At 39.9% G+C, this 22,760-nt stretch overlaps 1 protein-coding gene across 1 annotated transcript in view; it reads right to left on the minus strand.

Moving 5' to 3' along the window:
* Positions 1 to 5,247, minus strand: part of CYP2C (cytochrome P450-like) — a 28,717-nt gene extending 23,470 nt beyond the window's left edge. Inside the window, 3 exon segments of the mRNA NM_001171265.1 lie at positions 682 to 831; positions 2,591 to 2,753; positions 5,051 to 5,247. Coding sequence (NP_001164736.1) covers positions 682 to 831; positions 2,591 to 2,753; positions 5,051 to 5,218 — 481 coding nt within the window. The 5' untranslated portion in view covers positions 5,219 to 5,247.
* Positions 5,248 to 22,760: the final 17,513 nt, after the last annotated feature.

A 22,760-nucleotide genomic window follows, 5' to 3' on the forward strand; every position in this document is an offset into this window, starting at 1 on the left:
GATATGGCTGAAGAGCCCATGAGAGTATTTTAGGCATGGAAAGCCAAGACACCCTGGGGGAGGGGAAGGAAGACCTAAATGGAAGATCTCTGTGAGTGAGATCCCAGTGGAAAGAACAGGGCCATCAAAGAAGGAGGTACCTTTCTCTGAAGGGAGGAGAGAACTTCCACTTTGACTATGACCCTGTTGGAATAAGATCGAAGTCGGCGAACTCAAAAGGCTTCCATAGCCTTGGCAACTCATGACTAGAGCCTAGGGAGATTACTGATGCCATAAACAAGAGTGTCAAATTGTTAAGTCAACAGCAGGAGTCACTGTGTACTTACTTCTCATGTGGGATCTGTCCTTAGTGTGTTGTCCAATGTGAAGTAATGCTATAACTAGTACTGAAACAGTATTTTACACTTTGTGTTTCTGTGTGGGTGCAAACTGATGAAATCTTTACTTAATATATACTGAATTGATCTTCTGTATATAAAGATCATTGAAAATGAATCTTGATGTGAATGGAATGGGAGAGGGAGTGGGAGATGGGAGGGGTGTGAGTGGGAGGGAAATTATGGGGGGGGAAGCCATTGTAATCCATTAACTGTACTTTAAAAAATTTATATTTACTAAATAAAAAATAAAAAATACCCAATCACTAGTCTTAATTATGTAAAGAAATAAAGAAATATATACCATTAGTTTTTCTTAATGCTTGTATCAGACATAAGGCTTCCTCTTGAATTCTTTCTTCAATAGTTTTCTTTCCCATCCCCAGATTCCGCAAAACTGTGAGGGAGAAACGTCGGGTTTCCTTCCATTTTTCTCCACTGCTGAAAACAATTCCTATCAGGATTTAAACACATACACATTTGAATATCATCCATGGTTATGAATTCCAGATGAGAGTACTCATTGTAAAAATTGATAGAGACATAGGCAGTAAAGTCAACTCAAGGAATTGCCATTGAGCCTTAACTCTCCTGCCCCTTCTTTCAACTCAACCTAATATTCTATTGTTGGGATTGTAGATTTTACATATTACTTAGCTCTTCATCATCCATCAGCCTTGAAACCTTGTAATAACTCTGCAAGCCAAGTATTTTCACTCAGTGACTGTTTAATGACAAGGATGATGAAAATGATGGAGGTAAAATGTTTTCTCAATGATCAGAAATGTAAAAAATCATGTTGAGTCCAAGTCAGAGATTTAATTTCTCAAAGATGACTTTTCTACTGTAAGTGAATTTTAGGAAAAACTACCAGGGGAAGAAATTTTCAAGAGTCAGATGACTTTTCTGCTTTAGAAGAACTCTCACAACTATTCCTAAGATAAAGGATACCATCCCAGGTAATTCTCATTTAAAAATTATTCAATTTTTCTTACTTAATCTCTTTTGGTGGTATTAGCACCAAGGAATTTCAGCATCAGATTTCCAGAGTCAAGATAAAATTGAGAGAATAGGACTGTATATCATTGTCCAAGAGTCTACCTGGAGAATATTCTGGAGAAGAGGACCCATTTGGACCTTTTCTTTTCTTTTCTTTTCTTTTCTTTTCTTTTCTTTTCTGTCAGGCAGAGTGGACAGTGAGAGAGAGAGAGACAGAGAGAAAGGTCTTCCTTTTGCCGTTGGTTCACCCTCCAATGGCTGCCGCGCCCGGCGCACCATGCTGATCTGATGGCAGGAGCCAGGTACTTATCCTGGTCTCCCATGGGGTGCAGGGCCCAAGCACCTGGGCCATCCTCCACTGCACTCCCTGGCCACAGCAGAGAGCTGGCCTGGAAGAGGGGCAACCGGGACAGAATCTGGCGCCCTGACCAGGACTAGAACCCGGTGTGCCGGCGCCACAAGGCAGAGGATTAGCCTATTGAGCCATGGTGCCAGCCCCATTTGGACCTTTTCTATTTTGTCAGAACTTAGTGACCCATCAGGTGACCAAGAAGTTTAAGCACAACTCCAAGAAAAAATGGAAAATAATTCAAATACTTAATTACTCAAAAAATATTCTTCTAATATAAATTCCAAACCCTATTCACTATATGTCCTTTCACAATCCTCTTATCATAATATATCTTTGCTTTAGGCTTTGCGTTCACTTGAAGTCAAACATTTCTTATGCATTTTGGGAAGAAAACATGATAGAAGGGAAGGCTGGAAATATACCAAACACATGTTGGTTCCTTGCATATAATATAAACTTCTTAAAATATTCTCTTGGCCCCTATGAATCAGGCCAGGAAGCTACATGTTTGGTGAATGGGATAATTCCATCATTTATTTGCTCTCTCCTTTCAATCTCCTATATAATTAATTTAACTGGTGATCATTTAAATTAATGTATCTTAACCAAAATTCATATAACATTAATGGTTTGGTGGCTTGCATTCACTGAATTTTATGTTCCTGTGGTCTAATGTGTCACATTCATGGATTTCACAAATAAATTAAGGATCTCATGTGGACTAAATATTCACACACTTTCCATGAAATAATGAAAAATGTATGTCATAAGTTTCTCCAAATGTTTATAGCTTCTCAATTTGTTAGCCTATATGGAATCTTCAACTCACAAACCCATGCATATTCCCCAAACAGAAGCATACCTAATCCTTTGGTGACTCTGTCAAACACTGGGAAAATTCCCCTGCCAGAAAACTCCTCTCCCCTATCAATCAGGGCCTCTTTGACTGTTTCATATCCATACAACACCACAGCGGGCTTCATTCCAAAATACAAGGTGAATATAGAACCATACTCTTTTGCTAGCTGGAAGAGGAACAGGAGATGCAAAAGGAGGCAAGAATTTAAAAAGTTAAATGTAGATAAGTGATAGATACAACTTTAATGTTATTAAAAAGACATTTCATATGCATCCACTAAACACAATATTTTAACTTTTAAAACCATTAATTTAATAAAAAAATGTTTGAATATTAATTATTATCATTTTTCTAACATTTCTATTATTATTGTCACTATCAATATTTATCCTATACTAAGTTCCTGCTATGTGACATGGGCTATATAATGCATTTGATCATAATATTTTATTACCTTTTTTTCTACCATTCTGCTATTACAAGGAACTTCTTCCATTCTGCAAATACAACGAATTATATATTCCTAGACTAATAATTGTGTACATTTATCTATTTTCTGTATTTTCATTTTAGAACCAGAAACCCCTAAGTTTTACTAATAATGGGGAATATGAAATCCTGATCATAGACATTGCCCAGTTTCACTTGAAGCTAGAAATAGCCATTTAATTGTGTCTCCATAAGTGAAGTCAGCAGTAGTGATATGTGGAAAGTCAACCTTGTTGCATTAAAAATTATTTCTTGCTTTCCCCTTTCTTCATACTTATGGGTTGACCCTCACTATAACAATGCCAATGAAAACAACAGTCTAGGGGCATGAGACAGTAGAATTTTAAGACTAAAGAAAACTGGTTCTTATAAGAACATCATGGAGTTGAGGCACCATCAACACTCACTTCTAGATCATTAAGTGAGATGGAAATTAGCTTCTATCTTCATTTACTCATTGTACTTTGGGGGTCTTTCTGTCACATCATCTTATGTCATATACTAAAGGATATAGGACCACACTCTTTCCACTTCCTCATGATGAACTCCTTTTGCTACCTTACAAATGATTCACAATGAAGCAACCAGAATGATCTTTTCACAAGGCAAATATTGAAATAAAATCCTTTAAGTATATTATTGGAATCAATTTCTCTTTGATGAAAATCAATATTAAAATATTGATATTATTATTATATTAAAAATGAATATTAATATAGTAGCAAGAACTACACATTCTGGACTCTGCTACAAGTAAATGATCTCAGGGGTTGATACAATCTCTTCAAATCTAGACCCCAAAGCACAGGAAGAAGGAGCATCCCAGAGCAGAACTCTGAGCGCCTATTTCCTTAGGGAAACGATATTTCTTATACTTCCTTCAGGTTTTAGATAGCTGGTGCTATGGATCGACTTGGACAAGAGACATTATTGGCTAATTCATTAACAACAATCATAAGACTGAAAATTCTTGATCATTTATTTATTTCCTGGACTTCAAATCAATATATGCCTTATGAAAACTTACTGTTATGACTGCAAATCAGAAGAATGTTTAAACTTAAACCATGTTTACATAAATTAGACTTCACCAAAGAATAATTACTATAAAGAGGATCTAAATTGAACAAAGAATTCCTACTTTGGCAATTTCTTTTTTTATTCTTTTTTCAATTTTTAAAATTTATATTTTAAACAAATTTCATGTATTTAACATATACAGATTTAAGAGCATAGTGATAACTCCTACTCTACCCACTCTCTCACCCACGCTTCATGGATCTCTTTCCCTTTTGATGAGAATAGGCACATAGCTGCTGAATGAGGAGAACCTAAGGACTGCTAGCAGTATCTGTGTGCAGATACCACAAACCCCACCTCGACTGTCTGACTGGAAATATACAATATTATTGCAGGCTGGACGCACACATTCCCCATCATGCACCATACACCAACACACTGTATTAAAGATGACCACAGATGTGCTCCACCCCACAAGTAAGAGATGCCATGCCTCTTCTGAGATCCCCCAAATGGGACATGTTAGTGAATGGTACTCATGCCCTGCCAAAACTTTGCCCCCTTTGAATGTTTAGCTGGGCCTTGTCCCAGGCCCTGCTTCCTATAAATTTTTATAGAGGTAGCAGTCCTTCCTTCCTCATGAGGAGAGGTGGCTTACACTCACATATGATTGCATAACATTGCTTTCAATAAATCTGGCTGCCTGCTCCCTTTACATATATCTACTCCTTGATTTCTTTTCTTGTGTGAATCCAAGAGTTCAGAACAAATGCTGAAAGGGTCAAGGGCCCCATAATGCTCCTAGCTATATACATTCTAAAATTACATCTATGTATCCAATGGACAATTTCCTTTAAAGCCTTCTCTTCAATATTCCCTTGAAAATCTTTTCCTGTTATCAGACTGTCTTATTCACTCTTTGTAAACAACTGAGAGAAAATTGATCACACGTACCATGCTTAAGGATTTGTTGATATTCTTAGTTTCTAGCTGTAGCAGATTTCCAACAACTGGGAGAGGAGTGGGTCCAGGTGGGAGCTTCCCTTTGCCATGGGTTTTCTTCCACAAAGAAAGAAGAACCACACAAGAAAGACAAATCCCCAAGATAATGAGGAGATCCATGGCTGTGTCAAATGCAGTGTAAAGTTGAGCATTCAAAGACTTTATAAATGCACAACAATCTTATCACCAAATATGTACTAATCTTTGAACCTTCAATAAACATTGCACTTTGGTCTTACGGTAGGAAAAAAAAACAATCATTTTAAATGTTGAAATTCCCACTAAATACTACCTTTCACTTCTCCAAAAAAAGGGTTTTTTTTTTTTTTTTTTTCTAAAAGGTGTCATGGAAAAACCAGAGGCATTAGAGGAGAAAAGCCAGTCTTAGAAAATACCATAGATATCCCAACTCTCCAGAAAATAAACAAAAATGTTGAGACTGAACAATGCTAATGAATGAACAGTGCATCACAAAAGAAATCAAAATAGATTAAAAAATTATTGAATGAGTAAAAATAATAGCACAACACATCAAAACTTATGGGATATAGCAAAAGAAGTATTAAAAGAAAATTTTATGGTAATTAGTGCCTATATCAAGAAATTGGAAATGTATAAAATAAATGATTTAACAATGACCTGAAAAAATTACCTGTACCCTATGTTTATAGCAGTTCAATTCAGAATAGCTAAGATTTATGGAATCAACCTAGATGTTCATCAAATGATTACTGGATAAAAAAAATGTGGTATATGTGCACAATGGAATGCTACTCAGACATACAAGAATGAAATCCTCCCATCTTTTGTGACAAAATTGTTGCAACTGGAGACCATTATACTTAGTGAAATAAGCCAGAACCAAAAAGGCACATATCCCATGTTTTGCATAACTTGTGGTAGCTAATGCATAGAGCACAAATGAATTAATGTATATGAGTGATTCTGACATCTTGGGATTTGATTATTGTTTATAGCCTTTATCTATTCCTGATGAACAGTGATCTCTATGCTTTTTAGTTGTTGAAACCTTTAGGTAGTGGAACATTTAGCCTGTGACTATAAACTAAATTAAAAATATATTATCACAAAAATTTTTAAAAAATGAAGAATAAAGGGAGGGAAGTATAATTATATTCTTAGACTTATATGTATTAGTGACATGAAATCTGACCTCATATTAATAAAAATTATAAATATTAATATAAAAAAGTGCCTCTCTTATTTATTAAGTTTAATAAGCACTGTAGAGAAAGACAAGAGCCACATAGTTTTGCTCATATTTGTGGAATCTTACATGGACTTCATAGATATTGAGAGCAGAATAATGGTTACCAGAGGCTGAGGGGAGGAGGCTTAAGGCAGCACAGGAAAGGTTAATTAATGGTATTAATTAAAGTGAGATGGGTGAAATAACTTCTGGTGCTTTACAGCACAGTGTGGGCAAACATATTGTCCTGATAACATAATGACTACAAGCAAACATAATGTATTTTTAATTATTCAAAATATAAACACAAGGTACTTTTTGTTTATTTTAAAAAGGCAAAAGAAAGGATCTTGAGCATTTTTAACAAATGACCAGTATAAATTAAATAAATGTAAAGACTAAAAAGGAATCATTTGTATAAAAACTAGGTGCAAAATAGAAATGATGAAAATTAAAAAAGGGGTTAGTATTGCAGTTAAGCTGCAACTTGGGACCCCAGCATCCCATATAAGAGCATGGGTTCAATACCTGGCTGCTCCACTTGGGATTCAGCTTCCTGCTAATTACCTGGGAAAAGCAGTAGAAGAAGACCCAAGTTCTTGGGCCCCTGCACTCAGGTGGGAGACCTGGATCTAGAAGCTGGCTCCTGGCTTCAGTCTTGCCCAGCTCTGGCTGTTGTGGCCATTTCGGGGCCAAAACCAGCAGATAGAAGATCTCTTGCTCTCTCTGTAACTCTGCTTTTCAAATAAAAATAAATAAATATTTTTAAAAAGAAATAAAGAAAAGAGAGGAAAGCATTTGGTGCAGGAGTTAAGAGGTTGCTTGGGAAGCTTGCATCCCATATCAGAGTGTCTGCATTGGAGTTCTGCTTCTGAAACTGACTCCCTCTTCCTGCTAATGTGCATGTTAAGAGGCAACAGGTGATGACTCAAGTACATGGGTCCCTGCCACTCACTAAGAAAACCCAGATTGAATTTGGGCTCCTGGCTTTGGCCTGGCCCAGCACTGGCCATTTTAGGCATTTGGGAAGTGAAACAGCAGAGTTGTCAGTCTGTTTCCAGCTCTACCTCTTTCTCAGTCTCCCTGATTTTTAGTAATGAGGATTCCTCATACAATATCAGGCAGAGAGGAGGAAGTCCCACACGAACTGTGCACATCCAGAGCCCAACACAGGACTCCCAGCACTGTTCCGTCTTCTATACTGTGGATGCTGAGCTGTGGTCAGTCCTGCAGCAGGATCACTTTCAGGGAAGGCCACTAAAGATGGCCTAATTGTCAGGAGCTTCCCTCCACAGCTTCTGAAGCTTCAGAAAAACAAGGCCAGGAGACAGTCACCTGGTGTGTGAGCTGGAGAGTAGAGGGAACGGGGTCACACCACAAGGCCTCGGTCTATGAAGACCATGTCCAGATTCCAGACAAGCACACAACATCCTCAGAGCAATATTTAAAGGTGATGAGATCAAAGGACACTCTTCATATCATAACTCTGAAGAGCCTAATGCAAAACTAGTCTTCTGAAAGCTCACTATTAGATTTCTAAATAAAATACATGGGAAGTTAAAGTAATTTTAAGAAGAAAATAAGCTGCTTACCTTAATTTTAAAATAATGACTCTTGTTTGCAGGGTTCTGCAAAGTTTGTGAAGCAATTTAATGAATACACTATCATTTGAATCCCATAAATCAAATTTCTCAGATGAAGAAAATTAGAATCATAACTGAATGTATTTGCATTGTTAAAGCAATAACAAACTAAAAATAACAAAATAAAACAAAATAAAAACAATAACAAAAGCAATAAAAAGAAAGACTTCAATTCAGGTTTTATAACTTGTGAACTCTGCTCTAGAAAGAGTTTCAAATATATTGCATACCACAAATAATAACTGGGTAATTAGTATCACAAAGTCTCACTATGACCTTAAATATTTTGTTTAAAATTTTTAATTTTAAAATACTCCTGCCATGCATAAGTGAAAATGATCATTCAGAACAATTCTCCCTTTTGTAATGTAGTAGGATTGGCAGAATTTATGTTCACCAAGGCCTTTAATAGGAAGTAGTCTTTAATTATGCCAGCATAAAGCCCAGGTTGGAATTTCTTGTCCAAATGCCTGAGTTCTGAACAAGAAGGGTTTTCTCTTTTATATGGTTTAGCCCCTTTGTCTTCCTTATATAGTTACATGCATACATTTTATTGTATATTCTCATGTTACATGGTGACCACAGGAATTGGTACAGTGCTGCACATAGATACATAGTTGTTGATGATGTTCTCCTCCAGATACATACTGAGCTGCAACTGTCCGGCAAAGGTCAACATCATTGCTCTGTACTAACAAGCAGAAGCTGAAATGGTTACATAAAAGCAGACAGGGACTACAGTTGCGGCATTTACAGGCAAGCAGATAACAACTACACTTCATTCCCAGGACAGATTCCTTCCCTCTTCTTCTGACCTTGGGAAGACCTCTACCACAGACTTCATCATGTCAGTTAGAAACAAGTTTAATTAAAAGGCAATGGCCTCTGCTGCAGTAATATATTAAGTTTTGGGAAACCAAGAATTCAACAAATTTATTTACTCCAAAGAAATGCAATTATCAACGCTCTACTCCCATTTACTGCCCAGGATATGCCTAGTTCTTGTAGAAGAACAAAACTTACAACAATTACTCTGTCTCTCTCTCACTCTCTTTTCCCTCTCTCGCTTTCTCTCCTTTTCCTTCCTCTTCTTTCTGCTCTTTTCCTCAGAGAAATCTCTTTGCTTGTTTAAGAAAGTTTGTGAAAATTGTGCCTGGCTCTGTCCACGTGACCTTCCTGGTGCTGCATCTGCCTGACCCTTTTACTCTTCTTAGAGAAAAGGAAACACAGAATTAACCTAATGAAACTCCTTACTTGTATTAGCCACAATGAACTAAGGGCTTGGAGAATGTAGTCACACAATGGGTCAAAATCAGAGCACCTTGTTGAAGGGCTTTTGTTTCCTGAAATATAATTTTTATCATGCAATTATTAGGAAGTTTTAAACATTCCATTTAAGGTATTAAACAGTTTCTGTTAAATTTGGATTTTCCATTGCAAAGTTGGGATGTCTGAAAGGTTGTGAAATTTCTTGATCACCTGTTCCTGATGATGGTGAGCAAATCTCTGTCTCGTTCCAGGGACACTAAAATGGTCAAGGACAATGTGTTTTTGCCTCAATCTCTTAGTCTCAGTGCAAAGATAAACTTGGGTTTTAATTCAACACACAATCTCTTGCCCTCTACTTTTGGTTACCATAAAAATCCTTAATGAAGACTATATGGGACCATAAGAGTTCAAAATCTATTTCCCAGGTTCCTTGGCCAAGAGTGAAAATTTGAGATGGGTGTATTAGGACCCTGCAGAGGAGTAACCTACTGTGATATGCAGAGATGCGTAAGAGGATATTGCTTTAGGAATTTTTTCAGATGATTTATGGAGGCCAGGAAGGCTCATAAGTTGGCACCTGCAAACTGGAGTCCCAGGAAAGTCTCTGCTGCCATTCAGTCTCAGTACCCATACTGAGAAACAGAGGACCCAACAGGTTAACTGCCAGTGTAAGGCTGAACACCCCAGGAGGGAGGAAGGGGGACTAAATGCCAAGTCCTGGAGCCCAAACGTCCCCGTTACAGAAGCTCCAATATCCAAGGAAGGGAAGATTGATTCCAGCTCAGGCTTAGTGGGTTGGATCATGTCCTCCCACAATAGTGAGGTGCTTCTTTCCTCAGTCTGTTGATTCAAATGCTAATCTCTTCCAAAACATTCTCACAGGCATATCAGGATTAGTATTTTACCAGATACCTAGATGTCACATGACTGTATTAACATATGTGCAGCTTTAGAACTACGTTAGAGAAATTCCATGTACCCTTTACCCATTTCCTCCTGGCAGAAACCTGTTGCAAAACTACATACAATATCACAACCAGGATACTGAAATTAATACAGTGAGATATGCAACATTTCCATCATCACAAGGAGCCTTCATCCTGCGCCATGACAGCCTTGCAGTCTTCCTTCCCTCCATCCTTGGCCTTTGGTGAACCCCAAGCAACTACGGGTATGTTTTTGTCTCTGTAAGTTACTTATTTCAAGAATGGCATATAAGTGGAATCAGGCAGCACATCCAACCTCTTGGAGAATTGTTTTTCACTCACCATCATTCTTTCTGATTCATCAAAGTTTTGCCTGTATCAGTAGATCCTTTCTTCTGCAGTGAGGATGTACATAATTTGTCAAGCCATTCACTCACTGAAGTTCAACCAGCTTGTATGCAGGTTTTCACTTTTAAAAATAAACCTCCTATGAATACTCATGTTTTTGTGTGAGTATAAGATTTCATTTCTGTAGGATAAATTCCGTAAGTGCAATTGCTAGCAGATATGGGAGATTAATATTTATTATTTAAAGAGACTACCATTTTTTTTCAGAGACAAAGTTGTGGTTCAAATATTTCCCCCAATAGTCATGTTGAAATTTTCTCACCAATGTTATAGCATTAAGAGGTGAGGAATTTTAGAGTGTGATTGAAATGTGAGAGCAGACCTATCATAAATTAGAGGACTGACCTCATAAAATGAGGTGCTAGGGAACAGTTTCCCTGTAAGGACACAGCAACAAGCTGCCATCCTCAAGAAGAGACTAGGATCTTGGCAGTCACTCCTTTTGCTAATCTTGAATTTCTCACCTTCAGGTATTGTGAGAAGTAATTTTCTGTTGTTTATAAATTATCCCATCTAGGATACATTTGTTAGAGAAGCAGGAAAAGACTAGGACAGTCACTGTACCACAGTACATGCCTGCCAACAAGGTATGAATAAGTCAGTTTCTCCACCTCCTCTTCAGCATTTTGTATCGTGTGTTGTTTTTGTCAATTCCGATGGATATGTAGTGTGTCTCAATGGATCAATCTATATTTCCTTAATAGTTAGTGATGCTAAATGTCTTCATATGCATGTTTTCCAAATAGATACATCATTTGGTGAAATCCCTGTCATATTCCTATACCATGAGCTCCAGTCCTGTCCAGTGAAGAAATTCTCCCCTTCTAGAGCTCCTCTGTAGGCCTGTGATGGGTGGGCAACCTAGATGATCTCTGAAATGACTTCAGGGTTCTTCTGCCATAATATTGATGATTTTCAGCTGTTTTACTTCTAGCCATATGAATCTCTTTAGCAAACAATCACAATGCCACATCTTAGAAGTCCCTTCCAAACACAATTGCCCTCTACATAGCCACACTTTTTTTTTTTCCAAACGTTCCATTCTCCTCTTTTAATTATACATTCCATCTTCAAGTCATCTCTTGACTTTTGCATCCCACTGTGTGTAGTTAAAAGTATCCACATAGTAGCCTGAATGCTTTCTGCTTAGATATTTCTTCCTTTTCAAAATCCTAGTTCATTGCTTCTATGTTCTACCTTGATAAAGTCCTAGGACATAAACACAGTTCCACCAGATTCTTTGCAACTGTATAGCAAGGTTAACTTTTTTTTCTTTTTTTTAACTTTTATTTAATGAATATAAATTTCCAAAGTACGGCTTATGGATTACAATGGCTTCCCCCCCATAACGTCCCTCCCACCCGCAACCCTCCCCTTTCCCACTCCCTCTCCCCTTCCATTCACATGAGGATTCATTTTCAATTCTCTTTATATACAGAAGATCAGTTTAGCATACATTAAGTAAAGATTTCAACAGTTTGCTCCCACACAGAAACATAAAGTGAAAAATAATAGATGATTTTTTAAATGATGATGAAATCAGATCAGACCTATTGTCATGTTTAATCCCAGTGAGAGTCAAGTTGGGAATTGCTAATTTCTTCTTTTTTTTTTAACAGAAGATCAGTTTAGTATACATTAAGTAAGGATTTCAACAGTTTGCACCCCCATAGAAACACAAAGTGAAATATACTGTTTGAGTACTCATTATAGTATTAAGCCTCAATGTACAGCACATTAAGGACAGAGATCTTACATGAGGAGTAAGTGCACAGTGACTCCTGTTGTTGACTTTACAAATTGACACTCCTGTCTATGGCATCAGTAATCTCCCTATGCACCAGTCATGAGTTTCCAAGGCTATGGAAGCCCCTTGAGTTCTCCGACTCTTATCTTGTTTAGACAAGGTCATAGTCAAAGTGGAGGTTCTCTCCTCCCTTCAGAGAAAGGTAGCAAGGTTAACTTTTACTTCAGTTTGCAATACCATGTCCTCATTTCCATCTGAGCTGTCATAGAATGGCCTCTAAGGTCCCTATTTCTACCACTGTTCTGATCGCTATCACTCAAGTAAACCCTTAGGGGTTCCAGATTTTCCCTCCAGTTCTCTTCTTCTGATCTCTCACCAGATCACCCTTAGTACTCCATTCTTGCCAATCTACATTTTTCTGCCTGTGTTTCCAAATTTTTCCAGTTCATAGCCTTTACTCAGTTCCAAAGCTGATTCAACATACTGAGGTATTTGTTATAGCAAATTAACTTTCCAGTACCAATTTTTCTGTCCTTGTCCATTTTGTATTATTGAAATACAATACTACAGGGCAGAGCCAAGATGCCGGAATAGTGAGGGCGCGCACCGATAGTCCGGGAAAATTTAGTTTAATAAAAGGGGAGTTACGGTAGCCTCAGAAAAAAGAACCAGGAAAATATTGCAGAGGAAAATCTTCTGGATCGAGTGGCTGTGAATCGGAGGACCTACTGGGAGAACAAGGTCGCCCACCGCGTGGAAGCCAAGCCGCGGGACCGAGCCGCGGAAGCCGCAGGGTCTGCGCGCCAGTGCTCGAAAGGGAGTGCATGCCACACAGACAACAGCGGGGAGACTTGGGACGTCCAGGGCTCCGAGTCCACACATCGGCGCTGGAAGGGGAGGTGAGCTCAATAACCCGAGACATTGGTAGGGAAACGGGGGTCAGAATCTAGAGGGGGGCCGGAAAGTGCAGCAAACTCACTACTGGAAAGAAGGAAAAAAAAAACCTTTGGGGTTTCTCTTCCCCCTAACCTTGCAAAGGTTGCAAGGCTGCAAGGCTTGAAGAATTTCCAAGAGACAAAGAGCAGGCCCCCTCTCTAGATTTACATATCAACGGGGGAGAGCTAAGGAACTGAGTCACTACAATTCAGTAGCCTAGGCAACCCAGTGGGAGTCCAGAGGAGCCTAAACAGACTCTGTGGGTAGAGAAGCCAGAGACTGGAAGCTAAATACCATCAATTCTGCACAGCTGTGCCTTGCGGTGTTACTTACCCCCTGAATAAATAAAATAAATAAATAAATAAATAAAAAGAGAGAGATTTACTATGCATAACCTGAGGGTGTCACCTTTGCACACCCTTAACCAGGAAGAACCAAGCAGAGCTCTCAGGCCGCACCCATCTTAAGCCTCCAAGGCTCCTCCAACAGCAGGCAGTCCACTTAACACGGACATAGTATAAAATAAAAAAAAAAAACGCACAGTGACGAAAGAAGAATTAACTATGCCAAGTAACAAACACAGAAATCGAGGGAACAAGATCAATGATGACACTATGATGCCTCCAAATAAACAAAACACCCCAAACCAAGATTATGAAGATGATGAGATAGAACAAATGCAAGATACGGATTTCAAAAAATTTATGATAAGAACATTTGGAAGTTTTCAAAAGCAAATCCTTGAACTACAGAAATCCTTATTGGACAAGATTGAAAATCTCTCTCGTGAAAATGAAATTTTAAGGAAGAATCAAAATGAAATGCAGAAACTAGTAGAACAGGAAAGTGTGATAGTGAAGAGAAATCAAAATGAAATGAAGAGCTCAATAGATCAAATGACAAACACATTAGAAAGCCTTAAAAACATAATGGGTGAAGCAGAAGAGAGAATATCGGACTTAGAAGATAGAGCACAGGAAAACATACAGTCAAACCAAGAAAAGAAGAGGAAATTAGAAATCTAAAAAATATTGTTGGGAATCTACAGGATACTATTAAAAAACCAACATTCGAGTTCTAGGAGTTCCTGAAGGCATGGAGAGAGAGAAAGGATTAGAAGGCCTTTTTAGTGAGATACTAGCAGAGAACTTTCCAGGTTTGGATAAGGACAGAGACATCGTAGTACAGGAAGCTCATAGAACCCCCAATAAATATGACCAAAAGAGATCCTCACCACGACACGTGGTAATTAAACTTACCACAGTGAAACATAAAGAAAAGATCCTAAAATGTGCAAGAGAGAAACGTCAGAACACTCTCAGAGGATCTCCAATCAGACTCACAGCAGACTTCTCATCAGAAACACTACAGGCTAGGAGGGAATGGCAAGACATAGCACAGGTGCTAAGAGAGAAAAACTGCCAGCCCAGAATATTATATCCTGCTAAGCTCTCATTTGTGAATGAAGGTGAAATAAAGACCTTTCATAGCAAACAGAAATTGAAAGACTTTGTGGCCACTCGTCCAGCCCTGCAAAAGATACTTAAAGATGTGCTACACTCAGAAACACAGAAACACGGCCATCAATATGAAAGAAGGGAAGGGAAGAACACCTACCAGAGTGTCTTGGCTCTCCATGCCTGAAATACTCTCATGGGCTTTTCACCCGGATCTGCATGCCTTAAGGGCTGATTCTGAGGCCAGAGTGCTGTTTAGGACATCTGCCATTCTATGGGTCTGCTGTGTATCTCACTTCCCATGTTGGATCGCTCTCCCCTTTATTTATTCTATCGGTTAGTATTAGCAGGCACTAGACTTGTTTATGTGATCCCTTTGACTCTTAGTCCTTTCATTATGATCAATTGTGAACTGAAATTGATCACTTGGACTAGTGAGATGGCATTGGTACAAGCCACCTTGATGGGATTGAATTGGAATCCCCTGGTATGTTTCTAACTCTACCGTTTGGGGCAAGTCAGCTTGAGCATGTCCCAAATTGTATATCTCTTCCCTCTCTTATTCCCACTCTTATATTTAACAGTGAACACTTTTCAGTTAAGTTTCAGCACTTAAGAATAATTGTGTATTGATTACAGTATTCAACCAAAAGTATTAAGTAGAACAAACAAACAAAAATACTAAGAGGGATAACATATTAAGTTGCTCATCAACAGTCAGGGTGAGGGCTGATCACGTCACTGTTTCTCATAGTGTTCATTTCACTTTAACAGGTTTCCTTTTTGGTGCTCAGTTAGTTTTGATGTCCAATTGCTCCAGCGCCACTTATCCTTACCCCTTCACTTTGTACCTAGGTTTTCTATGGTTGCTGTAACAAATTACCACAAGCTTATTGGCTTCAAACAAAACAAATGGATGACCTTACAATTCTGAAGAGCATATGACTAAAATGGGTTTCACAGGGATTTCTTCTGGAAACGCATTCTTTTGAGTCTCCATTCCTAGTCCTTTGTGGCTTGTGAAAGCTGCCCCTATTCCTTGGCTCATTGCTGTATCATTCTAATCTCTGCTTTCAGCTTCACATCCCCTTCTCTGCCTGTGACTGTGCCTCTGACATTGCAGCACCTTCTCTGCCAATTCTGTCTCCTGCTTTCCTCTTTTAAGGAAGTTTGTGACTGTACTGGACCTGCTTGAAGACGTCCTCATCTGAAGATTCTTAATTGCATCTGCAAATTACCTTTTGCCTGTAAGGTGATATAATCAAAGGCTCTGGGTTGGGACATGAATGATATTAAGCAGCCATTAATAGGGATATGGATCAGATGTGGAGCAGCCAGAACTTAAAGTGGTGCCCATATGGGAGACTGGTATTGCAGGCAGTGGCCTAACTTGCTGTTCCATAATGCTGGCCTGTTTTCTGGTATTTACTGCATCTTTTCCTACATAAACACTTATCATTGTACTACAGTTACCTAAAGTATTCAGTACAGTAATACATAATATGGTTTTGCAGCCTAGGATCAATAGACTATATCTTATAACTCACATATGTTGTAAGCTAAATCATCTTGGTTTGTGTGTATATTATGTGCACATAATGATGAAATTCCATAACAGCAAACTTATAATGTTTCTCTACCATTAAGTAAATCATAACTGTATTTATTATTTTTAACATGGAGAAAAGTAGACTCTGATGGGATAGAACTTTCCAGGGTCATAACACAATAGGTACCAAAAATGTGATTAAAATTGGTATGTTCTGATGCTTTCTGTGGTGCATTATCACCTAACCCCAGCTATCTAAGAACAACTTCAGTAGAACACATCAACAAACAAAACACTCAAAACATTAGTTACTCTGAATGTGTACCCCACTGACCCTCTTTACAAAAAGAAAAGAAAAGCAAGGTATCACATTGAGAAGGAGCCCTTTTTCACTCCAGGACAAAAAGGCCATAGATCCTCAAGAGACATCAGTTCAGAATGAAACTTGCTCAATATAACTGAAGGAATAGCCAATCTCAGAGAATTCTTGGGTAGCATTTGAGAAACCATGGCTTTTCTACCTCCCACATGCCTGCAAGACATGGCAGTCTCTGTGGCCATCATAAGAAATAAAGAAATTAAGTAATGATTAGCAAGAAAAGGAGATTATAAACATAACAAGGGTGTGCTTCAGTACTGAATGGGAGGCAGGGACTTATTTTTTAAAAGATTTTATGTATTTATTTATTTGAGAGGTAAAGTTACAGAGAGAAAGGTCTTCTATCTGCTGAGTCACTCCCCAAATGGCCACGATGGCTGGAGCTGAGTTGATCTGAAGCCAGCAGCCAACAGCTTCCTCCAGGTCAACTATGTGAGTACAGAGGCCCAACCACTTGGGCCATCTTCTACTGCTTTCCTAGGTCATAGCAGAGAGCTGTATCAGAAGAGGAGCAGCCAGGACTTGAACTGGCACCCAAATGGAATGCTGGTGCCACAGGTAGAGGTTTAGCTACTAAGACACAGTGCTAGCCCAAAGCAGGGACTTAATCAAAGTGATCCACAACACAGAACACAAATCTACAATGCCAGAGAAGACTTACTGATCATGAGGACCTAATTGACAGGAATTGCATACATTAATATATGACTCATGATAATGCCTCTACAAAGGAATTTTCTGTATACATATCATCATATTTATTACAAAAACATTAGTCCAACTATTTCATGTATTTTATTAAGGGGATTATTTTTCAAGATGTCAATTACAAAATGTTTATCACTCGTATTTACTGAGAGGTTGACAACTTACAGTATCTTACAGTATCTTAGCGCACCCTCCATACATCTTTTAATTCTCTCAATCACCTTTCCCAAGATAAAATTGCTCCAAGTATAGACACACAAATTGCAAGGTCACAGAACTGATTCTGCAACCCAAACTTCTTGACCCTGGCACATTTCCTTTCAATGAAAACATTTGCTTCCCTTGAAGCAACATTTACTGAATGTGTACTGTGATTCAGTATTTTGATATTTACCCCATGAAACACTCTCAAAGTGGACACTGAGTTAATAATTACAGCATCAGAGGGTCAGAGAAGTTTTATTCTGTAACCTTTGGAATTTTAATGAGCCCAAATCTTGGTAAACTCTTTCTCTCAAACCAAGAGGAACAATTTAACCCCTGATTCACATAGCTCTAGATGTTGGATAAGACAAGTTCAATTGCTGACTCTGAAGAAATGATTTTTTAAAGATTTATTTTATATATTTGAATGACCAAGGTTCAGAGAGAGGCAAAGGCAGAGAGATAGATCCATCTTGGTTCACTCTCCAAATGGCTGCAATGGTTGGTGCTGGGCCGATCCGAAGCTAGGAGCCAGCTGCTTCTTCTGGATCTCCCACGTGGGTGCATGGGCCCAAGGACTTGGGTATCCTCCACTGCTTTCCCAGGCCATTTGCAGAGAGCTGGATCAGAAGAGGAGCTGCTGAGACTCAAACCAGCACCCATATGGGATGCCAATGCTACAGGCTGGGGCTTTAACCCACTGGGCTACAGCGCTGGCTCCAGAAATGATTTTTTTTAAGATTTATTTATTTGAAAGACAGAGGGTGAGAGAAAGAAATTCCACATGCTGGTTCACTGCCCTAGATAACCACAGATGTCAGGACTGAGCCAGGCTGAAGCCAGGAGCAGGGAGTTTCTTCCAGGTCTCGCATATGGGTAGTAGGGGCCCAAGCACTTGGATCATCTTCTGCTGTTTTCCCCAGACCATTAGCAGGAAGCTGGATCAACAGTGGAGCACCTGAGACATGAACTGGTGCCCATGTGAGTCACTCTCCAATGCCACACCTTTCAGCCACTTGTGGTACTGACTGAGGTATAAAGCTAGCCAACCAGAACCACATAACTCTGTGTGATACATGTAGATACAGATGCTCTGTCTGCAGCCCTCTCCTGGTTTCAGGGGCTTTTAAAATCTGCTCAATGTTGGGTATTACAAGCCTGGGTATTACCTGAGAGAGTCCTGTCGTTCCTTGTTGTAATCCAAAGGCTTTGGAAGAGGTCCTAGTAGCAGCCTACACAGCTGCAGACACTGGGAGGGTCACAGCTGAATCCCACAGTGAGCAAGTCCTGTACAATCTTGGGGATACACACCAGGCCCTCGAGAGGCTGGTTGAGTTACATAACAAAAGAGATTTTTTTTTTTTATCAGGGTTCAAGTTTCAATTTGATTCTAGAGCAAGTTGAGACTTTGTCTACAGAAACTTGCCTAGGAACAAAATCCTTAAGATCTGCCTAGCTTTGGGATTTTTCATCCCAGCACTAAGTCCCACGACAAGGATCTATCGCCTTTTGCTATTTTTCATAGGCTAAAGGAGAGTCATGAAAGCAGCCCTTGGCCACTCAGACTGGCCTCAAATAGTCCCACAGTTAGTCACCAGTTTCTATTAAGACCCAGTGATGTCTGCTATCCCCAACTGAGACCAGGAGTGACATACACCAAAATGAGTTGAACATACCAGAGTGTAGGTGTCAGCCTAATGCTGAACACATGTAATCACAATCTGAGCACTGGCCCATGGGTAGATGTCGCTCCCCGTCTTCGCGGAGGAACGACACAGGACCCTGCATTGTTCTTTTGTCTGCTCGGCCCTCCCCGGTTTGCTGCTGGTTCTTCCTGGGTCGGCTACCATCCCTTCCACCTCCATGGAAGGGTGGTTCCCCCTAGCCACTTTCCCCACTTCCGCGGGGGAGCGGCATACTGCCGGCCGGCTCTCTCAGGGGCTGCACAGGTGTTCCTTCAGATAGATGTTCCTCGGTGCATGTTGTCTCTCTCCTCCTTTATAGTCCTCTTCCACCAATCCCAACTCTGCTAGCCACACGCCGAGTACGCTGCTCTCCTCCAATCAGGAGCAGCTCCTGCAGCTTGTCAAGTTGGTGAAAGGCAGCTGGGTAGAAGCTGTTTGCTCCTCTCCAGCGCCATATTGCGGGAGAGCAGATGCATAGAATAAGTCTTAATTCCAGTAACTTAGTCTAGTCCGAGTTGCTCCCAGTTGCTCCCCACAGGTAGAGGCCTTTGGGTTTATCAGGTGGTGGATCTCAGGATGGCATACCAGTGACCATACCTTGTGAGTTACAAAGTATGATCCAAACCTCCCTCTCCAGAGTACGCCATACAGCTAGAGTTTTACTTTTGGCCCAGTGGTTCAGGGGGGAGAGGCAGAAGGCTTCTTACTGTAGAAGATCCAAATACTCACACATATGGGCCTTACATAGGGCTCATAGGCTCAGTCCAGCCACATTTTTTTTTTTTACAGTGGGTCTGGAATTTGTATTCAGTTTTCTCTTCTCCTAAACAAGAGAAGCCTCTTTCCAAACCATGTTTCTTGGAACTAGGGGAGGGATGAAAAGTAACTCTTTCCTTCTTGCATTCTTCAATACAACTTTTCTTATTAAGCCCATATGAGGCATTTTTGTAATTTGGTATATGAATTATTGTTCAAATTGATGTCTATGTGGTAAGGTGCTTGTCAGAGCATCTTACTAAACTACAATCTCAATTACCACCAGATTCGTCTTTAGAAAAGTCTCTTAGTTTAAAGTGGATTCCTTTATATGAGACTTCACACTTTTTCTTGGTGTATTAAAAATTCTCACCTTTTATCTGACTTTTCATACTTTGACTCTTACATCACCCAACTAGAACTTTGTGTTAGATCTATTTCTGGGTCACTGAACCTCTGGTGAGTCTATTTCCAAATACCTATCCTAAGGCTTACAAATATTTGTTTTGCTTTGTACGGTCAGTTGTTGAAGCCCTCAACTCTATTTTTATTTCATTCATTGAATTATTCAAATCCAATAATTGAATATTTTACATTCTGTATCTCCTTGCTGAATTTCTCAATCATGCCACATGTTAAATGCTTAATTCCATTGAATTGGCTATCTGTATCCTCTTGCATCAAATTGTCAATATTTCCTCTTGATGGAGTGATGCTTCTTTCTTTATCCTCTCATTCCAACTGGGAAACAAACCATCTGCAGTAGGCATTCTATGCCTCCTATACCATTGGGATTCCTTTAATCCCCAGAACTTAAAGAAAAGATGCATCACCAAGCTAGTGGATGGAAAAATTTTACCTAAATGAGTTGAGGTCTTTTCGCCCAAGCTTGCTTTGTGCAAAATTCTCCCTGAGAGATCACAAGCCACAGAAAAATTTCCCTGCCTTCTTAGAATGTTTGAGAGAGACTTTAAAGAAATATAGTCCATTAGTCCATTTTTTTCCCATGTTTATAAACTTTATTCAGAGAATTACAGTGGGCAAGTTCCCAGCTAAATGCAGAGAGGAGTGAGGTATTCCTGGGTTAATGCAGGAGCCAGTGGGTTACACGGGACTGGGCAGAGAGCACCGAGGTTTGAGCCAGACATGGCCAGAAGCCCCCACATGGAGGCTGTAGAAGGATAGGTGATTTTATTTTTTTAAAGATTTATTATTTATTTATTTGAAAGAGTTACACAGAGAGAGACAGAGACAGAGAAAGAAAGAGAGCTCTTCCATATGCTGGTTCACTCCCTAAAAGGCCACAATGACCAGAGCTGTGCCGACCAAAAGCCAGGAACCAGGAGCTTCTTCCAGGTCTTCCACATGAGTACAGGGGCCCAAACACTTGGACCATCTTCTAATGCTTTCCTAGGCCATAGCAGAGGGCTGGGTTGGAAGTGGAGTAGCCGGGACTCATGCTGGCACCCATATGGGATGCCAGACTACAGGTGGTGGCTTTATCTGCTAAGCCACAGCACCAGCCCCCATAAGGGATTTTAAAAGACAGTTTCCTAACCCAGTCTGTTTCCACATTAGGAAGGTAACCTAGACAACCTCTTAAAGGCGGCACCATGGTCTTTTATAACAGATCAGGAGGGGACTGAAAGCAGTGGTGTAAAGGTAAGAGGAGGAGTGCACTCCTTATTATGTCTTAGCCCAAACAAGACCCCCAGATACCTCCCAAGTGTTTTTGCTGTAAATGCAATAGACACTTTACCAAGGATTGATAAAAAGGACACTCAGGGATATATTCTATTGGCTATCAATGGAGATTTTACCTCTCCTGAGGGCCAAAAGTGATGGCAGCCTACACATGGATACACATTTGCAGAGTAAGAGAAATGGATTATCTGTTAAATTCTTCAAAAGCCACCAGCTCAGCTGCCATCTCGATACTAATTCAATGATGCTGGTATTGGATCTTGGAACTTTGGAACTGTAAGATAATAATCTGCATAGTTTTAAGTCCCTCAACTTATGGTAACTTGTAATAGTAGTAATGGGAACTACACAAACATTATTTGTCTCCTAGATTTACTGGAAGGATTAAGTAACAGAAAACATGCATATGGCCAACAGCAGAGTAAAGGTAATTGCTATTTTTTTTTGTTTTTCATGAAGGAAGATACAGATGTAGGAGATGTTCTGTTAGGAAACTGGCACAGTTGTAGCCAGGTGGCTGCATGGCCCAGCTACCTGAGCCAGGCTCCACCCCCATCCTAATGGGATTCACTGCTCCTGCTTCCCTGCCCGCCCTCAGGCAAAGTTTTAAAAGGGCCTGTTCCTGCACACGTGTTCTCTTGGCCCTTCTCTCCTGCTCTCTTTCAGTTCCTCTCTCTAGTCTCCTCTGGGCTCTTGGCTCTTGGCCCTTCTCTCCTGCTCTCTCTCGGTCCATCTCTCTCCTGTGCCCTCTTGGCCTCTCTTGGCTTCTCTCCTCTCTCTTCTCCCTCCTCTGGCTCTCTCTCACAGTCTCCTTCTCTCTTTTTCCTTTGCCTTCCCTTCACTCTGGTCTGTAGGGTGTTCCCCAATAAATGCTTTTCCTTACTCCGGTGTCCAGTGTGCTTTGCGATGGCTAACATTAAGATCTAACATTGGAGCCATGACTTGGATAGCCTCATATTGGTAATTCAGTGTCCCCCAGTGCTCTGGGGTCCTGGATTTCTGCCAGTCACAAAGCACACTTCTGGAACTCTTTTGAAGCCACTGAACGTTCTGCAATCTCCATCCACACATCGGCCTTCCA

Source organism: Oryctolagus cuniculus, chromosome 15 (assembly GCF_051225735.1).
Source record: "Oryctolagus cuniculus isolate XC-2025 breed Fujian yellow rabbit chromosome 15, ASM5122573v1, whole genome shotgun sequence".
NCBI classification, from domain to species: Eukaryota; Metazoa; Chordata; class Mammalia; order Lagomorpha; family Leporidae; genus Oryctolagus; species Oryctolagus cuniculus.